We start from the raw sequence: 12,191 nt of genomic DNA, 5'->3' as shown, positions 1-12,191 counted from the left end.
AAACGTTTATCTTGGATTGATTTGATCCAAACATTTCCAGTAAGATTGCAGTTCCCTGCTGATTGGTCCTGCGATTCTTGGCTTGGTCATGTGATTCCTGTTGACCGTACGTGCCTGTGGCGCGGCAGGAGACAAGCGGGTTTGAGCGTTGACGAGCAGACGCTTCGCTTTAGAGGTAATCCAGCTCAAGTGCATGACTTAGCGCCTCCAGGTCTGCTCTGCACGTTACTCTCCAGAACGGCATGTTCTTCTACAGGACGACAGAAAGAAACATTTCATTTTAGAAGCAAAGGAGAATTATTGCAGGAACTACAGTATATCAGCCAGACCAAGTTGGCCGATCAACAGAACCAGAATATTTGTTCAGACCGCCAAAAGTTAAGAATTTCTTTTTTATACCACAAATTGAAGTAAAAATGCAAAATAACCAAGTGGACGCCACTCACACATAAGGGCGTAGGTTTGGTTTAAAAGTTGGAAGGCGCATATTACATGGAGGATAATATGCAAAATGTGGTTTTAACTAAAATGCACAGGCAACATAGCTGTTTTTTTGTTTTTTGTTATAGAATAAACCGTTTAAGAACTGACCACTAGGGCTGCACGATATGGAGGAAAAATATGTGAAAAACTTGTTGGATTATTTGACGATGATATCCGATAATATTCATGTGTCAAAATTGAATTCAATTGATCTCTAGTAGATCTACATTGAGAAAAAGTACATTTACATTTATCAGATTATGTTTAGAGGGCGCTAACCAGCTGTAAAAACCAGAATCCTCCATTGGGCCGCGTGCAAAATTCAGGAAATGTTTTTCTATATATATAGGATACATTTGTACATACAAATTTGAAGGATTGGACCTAAAATACCAATGGAAGTCCGCCAGTGTAATATCCAGAAAATTATTTTTAAAAAATTGTTATGTAGTAATCAAAAACATCTGTGATTGGTGCATCCAGAACAGCGCTGAGAAATGTAACATAAGCCACGTGACAACGCTGTTTCTGAGCTGCTCCAGAAGAGATGGGACAATCATTTAAACATGAATTATGAACTGAGGAACTTTAATAGTCACTTAAATGAAAATAAAAACATAATCTAAACTTACAGTATTCTCTACGTGGTGAAATTGCCAAAAATGTTGGTGGGGGCATTTCTAATTTTCTAAAATATGGCAGGGACATGTCCATATCAGCCCTACCTAAATCTGTAATGAGGCCGTTTAACAGTTTCAAAATGTGTATTTTTTATTATATTGATTATTTGTTAGATTAGAGATAATATACAGATTAAAAATAAAATGTAAATAAAAAAATGAATATGTATGTATGTGTATACAGTATATTGTATATAGAGAAAAACATTTATGAATTTTTATAAGAATTACATATACAGGTGAAACTCAAAAAATTAGAATATCGTGCAAAAGTTCATTAATTTCAGTAATTCAACTTAAAAGGTGAAACTAATATATTATATAGACTCATTACAAGCAAAGTAAGATATTTCAAGCCTTTATTTGATATAATTTTGATGATTATGGCTTACAGCTTATGAAAACCCCAAATTCAGAATCTCAGAAAATTTGAATATTGTGAAAAGGTTCAGTATTGTAGCTCAAAGTGTCACACTCTAATCAGCTAAACACCTGCAAAGGGTTCCTGAGCCTTTAAATGGTCTCTCAGTCTGGTTCAGTTGAATTCACAATCATGGGGAAGACTGCTGACCTGACAGTTGTGCAGAAAACCATCATTGACACCCTCCACAAGGAGGGAAAGCCTCAAAAGGTAATTGCAAAAGAAGTTGTATGTTCTTAAAGTGCTGTATCAAAGCACATTAACAGAAAGTTAAGTGGAAGGGAAAAGTGTGGAAGAAAAAGGTGCACAAGCAGCAGGGATGACCGTAGCCTGGAGAGGATTGTCAGGAAAAGGCCATTCAAATGTGTGGGGGAGCTTCACAAGGAGTGGACTGAGGCTGGAGTTACTGCATCAAGAGCCACCACACACAGACGGGTCCTGGACATGGGCTTCAAATGTCAAACGTCTTATCTGGGCTAAAGAAAAAAAGAACTGGTCTGTTGCTCAGTGGTCCAAAGTCCTCTTTTCTGATGAGAGCAAATTTTGCATCTCATTTGGAAACCAAGGTCCCAGAGTCTGGAGGAAGAATGGAGAGGCACACAATCCAAGATGCTTGAAGTCCAGTGTGAAGTTTCCACAGTCTGTGTTGGTTTGGGGAGCCATGTCATCGGCTGGTGTTGGTCCACTGTGCTTTATTAAGTCCAGAGTCAACGCAGCCGTCTACCGGGACATTTTAGAGCACTTCATGCTTCCTTCAGCAGACAAGCTTTATGGAGATGCTGACTTCATTTTCCAGCAGGACTTGGCACCTGCCCACACTGCCAAAAGTACCAAAACCTGGTTCAATGACCATGGTATTACTGTGCTTGATTGGCCAGCAAACTCGCCTGACCTGAACCCCATAGAGAATCTATGGGGCATTGCCAAGAGAAAGATGAGAGACATGAGACCAAACAATGCAGAAGAGCTGAAGGCCGCTATTGAAGCATCTTGGTCTTCCATAACACCTCAGCAGTGCCACAGGCTGATAGCATCCATGCCACGCCGCATTGAGGCAGTAATTAATGCAAAAGGGGCCCAAACCAAGTACTGAGTACATATGCATGATTATACTTTTCAGAGGGCCGACATTTCTGTATTTAAAATCCTTTTGTTTTATTGATTTCATGTAATATTCTAATTTTCTGAGATTCTGAATTTGGGGTTTTCATAAGCTGTAAGCCATAATCATCAAAATTATATCAAATAAAGGCTTGAAATATCTTACTTTGCTTGTAATGAGTCTATATAATATATTAGTTTCACCTTTTAAGTTGAATTACTGAAATTAATGAACTTTTGCACGATATTCTAATTTTTCGAGTTTCACCTGTATATTATTATTATTTTTTTAATTTAGGAAAAATACTGTACATGTATTTCTATATATATTAGATTAGATTAGAGATATATAAATACAAAATATAAGTAAAAAACATTTATACAATAAACACATGAATTCTTTTTTATTTTGATAGGTAAAGATCAAATTTGTTTAAAATATATATTTATGTGTATTTGTACTTTGAGTGTATATATTACATTATATATATAGATCAAAAAATATTGTGGAAAATATATATATGTATGTTTATATACCGAGAATATACAATATATATATATATATATATATATATATATATATATATATATATATATATATATATATATATATATATATATATATATATATATATATTTATATTAAATTATAGATATATAGATTAAAAAAATATTTTTGAAAATATATGTATGTTTATATACTGAGAATATACAATATATATTAAAATATATATATATATTAGATTATATATATATATATATATATATATATAGATTAAAAAATACAATGTATATTTATTATATACAGTATATATATATACACCCTGTTAATATAAGTATCTGTATCAGCCATTGAAAACCCGATATCAGACGAACCCAAATAGAAACTGTACAAATTATATAGTGTAGGACCTTTAAACAGGACATATTTAAATATGCTGTTCTAAAGTACATTAAATAATTTGTCATAGTGTCTCTGTTTAATAACAGGATGTGGACATACATCCACAGTCAAACAACTAATCTTTTTTACTATGTGTCCATTCAGTATTCAGCTATCAAAAAGTGCATATAAGTATCATTGTGTATGTGTGTGTGTGTCTCTGAGATTAGAGGGGGGGGGGGGGGTATATACCATGATATTACAATGTTATTCTCAGAAGTACCTTGGATTGCCTTATAAATACCTATGCCTCATAATCACACAAAACTAATGCAGGAGTATCATGGTACTGTGATGTATGTAAAGGTTTTGGCATGGTTTCTTTAATAACTCATACCTTCTTTGCCACAGTTTCCTCCTCTACACCATCTCCTACGACCACATACACGGCTCGCCGACCAAACCTCTGAGTCACTCGCTCGAAGCAGCTCTCTTTCCCTACAAACAAATCAAACGTTTTCATATAGCAGCTATAGTGTTTACATATACAGTATATGTACATAAACACATTAGCATACTTACATAATTGAGCAGTGTTAGGTGTAATGCATTACTAAGTAATTAATTACTGTAATTAAATTACTTTATCATTGAAAAAAGTAAAGTAAGGGATTACTCTTAATTTTTCAGTCATTGAATTAGAGTTACTGATGTAATTGTGTTAAACATTGTATAGAATTCTAGAACAATTCTATATAAAACAATAGTGAATTTAAAATCGAAATTTAACGTCTAATGTTAAAATGTATGTTTTCTAATTTAACGCTGCCCCTTTAAATTATTTGGCCAGTTCATGAATAATTTACATAATTTATCTATCCTTGTAGTTTTCATCTGGTCGAGGTTAATAAGGGTTTAAGAAAGTAATTAGTAATGAGTAATGCAATTACTTTTTAGTAACAGTAATCTAATTACACTGTAGAAGATGTAATTAGTAGTTAGTAAATAATTACTTTTTAGAGTAACTTACCCAGCACTGTAATTGAGATATTGTACATACATATACAAGATACAGTGCCCTTATTACAGGGACAATCCCCCCGGAGCAACCTGGAGTTAAGTGCCTTGCTCAAGGACACAATGCTGGTGGCTGTGGGGATCGAACCAGCAACCTTCTGATGACCAGTAATGTGCTTTAGTCCACTACACCACCACCACTCCAAAGTTTGAGTGTTTAAAGAAGCAGCAAACCTGTTTTGGTGGCACTGTAGATGTTCTCGATGGGAAACGCTCCTCCAAGACCATAGAGCAGAACTTTAGAGAGCGCTGGGATCAGTTGTGTGGTGGTGACCATCACATTTACACAGTTTGGTCTGTGGAGGTAAAATGTGGATGTCATTATTATAAGATATGAACAAGAACCTTAAAGGAACAGTTCACCCAAAAAACATTTAACTCACATCGTCTCAAACCCAAACAAACACAACGGAGACGTTTAGCAGTATTTCCTCTTCGGATATGAGACATGTAGAAACCAAAACCATTTGGTTCATTTGATATCAAAAAGCGAATTCGCTAATCAGATTTGTGAGCAAAGACAAAGGGGAAGATTTTCAGTGAATAACAGTCTTTTTCTCACACAAAGCTATCGTGTGACTTTAGAAGACTTGGAATATAGCGCAGAAGTTGAATGGACGACTTTTATGGTGCTTTTTTGCGTTGTTTGTAGCTTGACAACCCTGTTATATTCTTTTGTTGTGAATTCTTTAAAAACAAAATCCTACAGGTTTGGAACAACATAAGGGTGAGTGAAATGATGACAGAATTTTCATTTTTGGACGAATTATTTAAAGGGCACCTATTATGGAATTTTGAAAATGACCTTTCATGTAGTGTGTAACATAGATTTAAGTGAACAAAAACATCCTGCAAAGTTTTATATATGAAAGTTCACCGTAAAAAAAGTTATTGTCTCTCAAAAGTAGGAGTCGACTCTGAGTCAATGTAATGAATCGTTTTTCCAATGAGTCATTATCCTTTTCGTTGTGACGTCAAGACGAAAAATGATCAAATTGGCCGCGCCCACTCATTGCGCGCACAGACACCAGGGAAAACTTGAAAACATCATGTCGACAACAAGACGCTGTGTTCTGAAGTGCATATCAAAAGCGACATTTTTTCACTGCCCAGGGACGAGCATGTGAAGAATCAGTGGCTAGAGTTTATATTTACAACTATACCACACAAGTATAGCCCGAACCTTGTGCTGTGTTCGCGTCATTTTAATGACGATTGCTTTCAAGTGTGGATTCGCGAGCCGGTTGATACTGAAGGAAGGTTCAGTACCAAGTTTATTTGGATCAGCTTCCTCCTCCGAATCACAACCTGTAAGTATTATTAATAATTGTTGCTTTTATGTGTTTTTTAGCATGCTTAATAAGTATTTGTGTGTGTTGTGTACGTTACGCTCAGCGCAGCTTCTAGGTCTCCAATGTCAACTTTTTTGAAATATGTCAAATGTTTGTGGATGTTATTGGAGTTGTCATAAAGAATAGAGCAATAGCTTGTAGTAATGCAGTGCTTTACCAATATGTTTATGCGTTGGGCTAACGCAAACAATAACTGATTGGGTGTTGACCACCGAACTTTGGGCTATGATCGCTAACATAAATCAACTCAAATTCCTTCTCTGATTTAGATTTTTTTACTACAAAGCGGTGATGGGCGTTCCATTTCCAACAATCTCTGCACCGAGTATACCAATCACAACTGACTGGGTCATCTGACCAATCACCGCAGATTAGCGTCACGCAAAGGAGGGGTTTGGAAAAATGAGTCGTTGAACGAATCATTTGGGAGTCGGTGAGCAAATCAGGTAAACATAAATGCATATTATAAGACAACAAAAGTGTTTTTTGTCATTGCATGCATGTAAAACTGTTGTTGGGGACTCCCAAAACAATATTAGGAACATTTTAAATGCCATAATAGGTGCCCTTTAACATATTAAGAGAGGAACTGTGGAGGAGTAGAGAAAGTAAAACAGAAGTGCTTTTAATCATTATCTGCCATCAATCTTTGACACTGACCGGTCATACGCTTGCCAAACTCGCTATGTTTGAGTGAAACAAAACTATTGTAATTTTCTGTAAAATAAGTCTAATGTTAAAGGGATTCTATGTGAAATACAAATAAAGCTTTATAAGCATCTGTAGCATGCTGTCCATTATCATTACACAATTATTCTGACTCTTTTCTTAGTCTTTAAAGACCCTCCAACATGCTTTCCTGCTAAGCTTCCATTGTAAGTGCATTACTGTAAAGATTTCCCTTTTTTGTTTTTACAAACTAGGGACAAGTTGACATTTCATATGGTGATTATGAAGGTAATGGACAGCATGTCACAGATGCAGTCACAGAATTTGTATTCAGTGTTTAAGTGTATTGTTAAGACTTCTCACCTGGAGTTGATGAGCGCAAGAGCCTTCAGTGCTTGAGTCAACCAGAGGTCTGTCAGAATTTCCATTTCCCGCCTCAGCTGAAGCCACTCTTCACGCTTCGGACTACCCAACAAACCTACATAACACACACGAAACATGATTAACAGCCCACAAAACCAATCAAACACAATTTACAGTGTACAAAACTAATGTGAATATTGATATATGGCATAATGTTGATTACCACAAAAACAAAAATTCGACTTGTCCCAAAAAACGATGTTAAAGGAATGCACTTACAATGGAGGTTTAAATCATAGTTTACAGCATTACATTTTGATGGAAAGTTGTAAAACTGGCTATAACTTCACACAGAGAAGATTTATAAGCGATTGTATCACAGTAAAATAATTTTAACGTGCACATTTATAATGTTTTTTATAATGACTACTTTTGAATGAACTTTTATTTCCAGTCAAGACCTGGAGAAACTTGTGCATGCTTTCATCACCAGCAGGGTGGATTATTGTAATGGACTCCTCACTGGCCTTCCCAAAAAGACCATAAGACAGTTGCAGCTCATACAGTACGCCGCTGCCAGGATTCTGAGCAGAACCAGAAAACTTGAACATATCACACCAGTCCTCAGGTCTTTACACTGGCTCCCAGTTACATTTAGGATTGATTTTAAAGTATTATTACTGGTATATAAATCACTCAATGGGCTAGGACCTCAATATATTGCAGATATGCTCACTGAATATAAACCCAACAGATCACTCAGATCATTAGGATCACATCAGCTAGAAATACCAAGGGTTCACTCTAAGCAAGGAGAGTCTGCTTTTAGCTTTTATGCCAGCCGCAGCTTGAACCAGCTTCCAGAAGAGATCAGATGTGCTCCTACATAGTCACATTCAAATCCAGACCAAAACACATCTGTTTAGCTGTGCATTTACTGAATGAGCACTGTGCCACTGTGTGTCCGACTGTTTGTACTGTATTTTATTTTATTTTATATTCTAAACTGTTTCAATTATTCGTATTTGTTTTTATTCTTATTTTAATCTCTCCTATGTAAAGCACTTTGAATTACCATTGTGTATGAAATGTGCTATATAAATAAACTTGCCTTGCCTTGCCTTATTTGTCAGGAGTCGGGATTTGGGAATAAAGAACGTTTATTGTCATGGATGTGTCAAACACAATCTCAGATTAGCAGGGAATAAAGTGCACAGATCTTCAAACGATAAGATCACAATAAAGTCGAGCAAAAATAATCTCAGTCATTGCCTGCATCATTGTAGGCCTATTGTTAATAAATTGAATATGTGTATTTCTGCACGAGCAGGTTTACTTTCCTTGAGGCAGTGAACACTTCTTCGGGATGCTTTGATATTAAATGATTCAGCATTTAACTTGTGTAATTATTGACTACACACCAGAGCAAAAGGTGGAAAAAGCACTGGCTCACCATTTATCAAGCGCTGAAACTTTGCCAGGTAAAAAACAATCTGGAAACATGTGTAACAGTCACATTAAGTCGATGTCAATTTGTGAAACCAGCGCTAAAAAAGATTTAGCAGCGCACAAAATGGTGCAACAAAACACAGCTGTCTCGAGATACATAAATATTGAAGTTGTTTTTTAAGGTAACAGTGTCAAAAAAATGTGACGGTCCTGCGCGGTCCGCTGAAAAAAAGTGAGTTGTGGCGCAATGATCAAAGACGTCCGTCCAGTTCATGTTTACTTTGAAACACAATTGAAAAACAGCACGTAACTCGCTGTCAGGTCCGGTCACCGTGTCAGGTTTGGGTTCTGCCTGACGGGACCGTGACAGTATCGGCCTGCCTCTGTGTTATGCGTACCCCTCTTGTGTGAGCACATGGGTCCGGTGATGTCATGGCCCTGTCAACCTGTCAGGTTGGGTTTTGTCTGAAGAGGACCATGACATCATCTTCCCCTGTCTGTCTTGTGATTCGTGTTCGTGCTATGTGTGGGCGGTGGGTCCGGTGGTGGGTCATTGCAGTGTGCGAGTTGCCGCCGTGCGCCCTCCGGTGATGTCACGGTCCTGGCACCATGCCAGGATGTGTGTTTCTCCTGATGAGGACTGTGGCATCATCATTCCCTGTCTGTTTTTGTCAAAGCGTGTTTACGTTTTGTCCTTATTTGTTTCAGGTGCTGCTGGTGTGCTGAATCAGCATTTCCATGGGAACCCTGATTGTTTCCATGGAAACGTCATTACAAACTTAAGCTGCGAGCGACACCAGCCCCTTGTTTGTTCCCCGCCTATTTAAATCCCCTCGTGTGTCATGTCCGATGTCAGATCATTGTTGTGTTGGTTACTGTCAAGCGTATGCTCTCTTGTGCAGGTGGAGCTGGCTGCCATTTAGTATCAGAAGTGGAACGACCTACTGTTCACGTTTGGCATCGCCTTCGCCAGTTTGGTGCCAAGTTCATGTGGAGGAGGATTCCTCGGCCTCTGCCTGCGTCTCGGGGGAGAAAGATCGCCTGGGCTTGAATCCAATTGAACTGTTACCTCTGCTTTTGGGTGCTCTCTCGCACCCTGACACTTGCCCTATCGCCTACTTAAAAAACTGACCCGAACCTTGCCCAAAACCTGCAGGTTTGTTGGGTACTGTCGGACTCAGATCGGATTGAAGACCTCTATATATGTGCAGAATAACCGAATAGTGATTTTGTTATATGAATACAGGTGCATGATTTGGGAACGGTTCGTAATCAAAAAGTACAGATAACTGTCCATGTAAGGCATTGCTCCAGACTATTCTTCCATCTATTTGAAAAGTCCAACCAAATATGCTAATCCCATAGTGCATAAAGGTAAATGTAGTCCATGGGCCTCTCAGTTCTTAATCTGTCAGTACAAAGGTCGTATGACTAAAACGTTGCTGTATTAATAAATATCGAGTAAACAGTGAAATGCAGCGCAACAGTCAATGACCTCCATCTAGTGCATATTTACACTGAAAAACAACTGGAAAACAGTGAAAATGTATGCAAAACACATTTCGTGTGAACGGTCCCCAAGACTCATGAAAATGTATAGTGTAACACATCCTTGCACTCGAAAAGAGAAGAACATGGGTGCTACGAGACACATTTTTAAAAGTTGAAAGCATCAGCAGTCTGTGGGACTTTTTACAATAATATTCAGTTGAATTACAGTGTTAATATTTAGTTTAATCCAATAGCTTTGTGAAAAAGCAGGTTTAAATGTTTACTCACCTCCTAAATTGTTCTTGTAGATGTTGTAGATCTCTTTCACACGTCGGTAGCGGAAAGCGAGTTTCCTCATCCAGTCGACTCCACCGTGAACACCCGAGCCCAAGCAGAGCGTGCCACCACCCGTCGGCGTCTGGAAGCCATCCGTGCCAAAGTTATACGTGCTGCAAGTTCAGACACACATATGGCAGTGTTCAGAGCCACTCACCAAAATCTGAACTACACTAATATTTCTGTTCACACGCTCTTAAACATTAATATCCATTGTAAAAAGTCTGGAACTTAAGCAAGGTCCTGTCTCAAAACTACGATGAATTTCATCCATGTTTAATACCCAATATGTCATGTCAATATGTCAATATGCCTAACCAATTTTAGTGTGGATTTTGTTATTACTGCAATTTACTGCAATTTTATTTGACAAAAATGTTTGTTGAGGAAGTATTGAGAAGTGATTAAAATATTCCAGTCATAGTATGTTGGGTATTTTCCTGAAAGAGCTGAACCCCTGTACAATGAACTTTACTAATGGGTTAATAACGCATCCTATATGTGTCATTAATCAGCTAAATCCACAACATTTAAATGTAATATTAAAACTTACATTAGTGTAGAAAATGCTGCCAATGAACAGGTGAACTCGAACTGTTATGTGCAAGTCAGAATACAGTGGCAAGAAAAAGTATGTGAACCCTTTAGAATTAGCTGGTTTTCTGCCAATGGCACCATGCCTGTTTAAAAATGGTCTGCGCTTATATAGCGCCTTTTTTAACCTTAGCGATTACCAAAGCGATTTACACTGTGTCCCATTCACACACACACACACACTCATACTCACACACTAATGACGGCAGAGCTGCCATGCAAGAAGCTAGCCTGCCATTGGCAGTAAATTAGGGTTCAGTGTCTTGCCCAAGGACCCTTCGGCATGTGGAGTCATGTGGGCTGGGAATCGAACCCCCAACCCTGCGATTAGTGGCCGACCGCTCTACCACCTGAGCCACAGCCACAGTTCCAATGATTCCTTCATATTTTTAGCTGGCACTCTACGGTTCTTTTACCTCATTGAGCATTCTGCAGTGTTCCCTTTGACTCATCTTGGCTGGATGGCCACTTCTAGGGAGAGTACCTATAGTACAAAATTGTCTCCATTTATAGAACGTTTGTCTAACTGTGGACAGATGAATATCTAAACTCTTTGAGATAACTTTGTAACTCTTTCCAGTTTCATGCAAAGCAACAATTCTTGATCCTTGGTCTTCTGAGATCTCTTTTTTGTGAGGCATTGTCCATGTCAGCAGATTTTTTTTGCGAATAGCAAAAATAGTAGCTCTAACCCACATGCCAGGTTTGCCAACTCCTGACTCTAATTATCTTTTGTTGACATCATTAACATAGGGGTTCACTTAATTTTTCCAACCTACACTGTAAATGTTTAAATGATATACGATATATTCAATATGTACAAAGTTATTAGTTAAAGCAGATTGTGTTTGTTCATTATTGTAACTTAGATGAAGATCAAAACAGATTTTAAGACAAATTTATACATAAATGCAGGTAATTCAAGAGGGTTCACATAATTTTTCTTGCCAGTGCACGTAACTTGTGTTGTGAATACACAATACGCAATAAAAAGTTGCAAATACTTTAGTATTTTCATTATGTATTATTTTAGAAGTTAAGGTTTTCAGGACAGTGTATCTTACATATTAAACATATTTATCTTTAATAATTTTAAGTCATTTATATATATATATATATATATATATATATATATATATATATATATATATATATATATTGCACATTATCGATCAATAAATTTTATTTCTGTCGACAAAAATGATATGCCATTTTGAAGACAAAATGTTGACCAAATTTGTAGACTCTCACCAAATGTCATTAATGTGAAACCCAAAAGTGCAATATTTGAT

General features: G+C 37.2%; 1 protein-coding gene across 1 annotated transcript in view; it reads right to left on the bottom strand.

The window, feature by feature from the left end:
• The window catches only part of eya2 (EYA transcriptional coactivator and phosphatase 2), a 63,265-nt gene that overhangs the window by 2,081 nt on the left and 48,993 nt on the right, over positions 1-12,191 (bottom strand). Inside the window, exons 12-16 of the mRNA XM_052131139.1 lie at positions 10,258-10,418; positions 7,030-7,144; positions 4,820-4,941; positions 3,966-4,066; positions 1-250 (exon numbers count right to left, since the gene is read on the bottom strand). The exon at positions 1-250 is cut by the window's left edge and continues 2,081 nt beyond it. Of these exons, the coding sequence (XP_051987099.1) occupies positions 170-250; positions 3,966-4,066; positions 4,820-4,941; positions 7,030-7,144; positions 10,258-10,418 (580 nt within the window). The 3' untranslated portion in view covers positions 1-169. The remainder of the gene's footprint in view (positions 251-3,965; positions 4,067-4,819; positions 4,942-7,029; positions 7,145-10,257; positions 10,419-12,191) is intronic.

The sequence above is a fragment of the Xyrauchen texanus genome, chromosome 7, assembly GCF_025860055.1.
Source record: "Xyrauchen texanus isolate HMW12.3.18 chromosome 7, RBS_HiC_50CHRs, whole genome shotgun sequence".
Classification (NCBI taxonomy): domain Eukaryota; kingdom Metazoa; phylum Chordata; class Actinopteri; order Cypriniformes; family Catostomidae; genus Xyrauchen; species Xyrauchen texanus.
The sequence above is the reverse complement of the archived record's forward strand: the minus strand, read 5'-3'. Positions and strand labels throughout refer to the sequence as shown.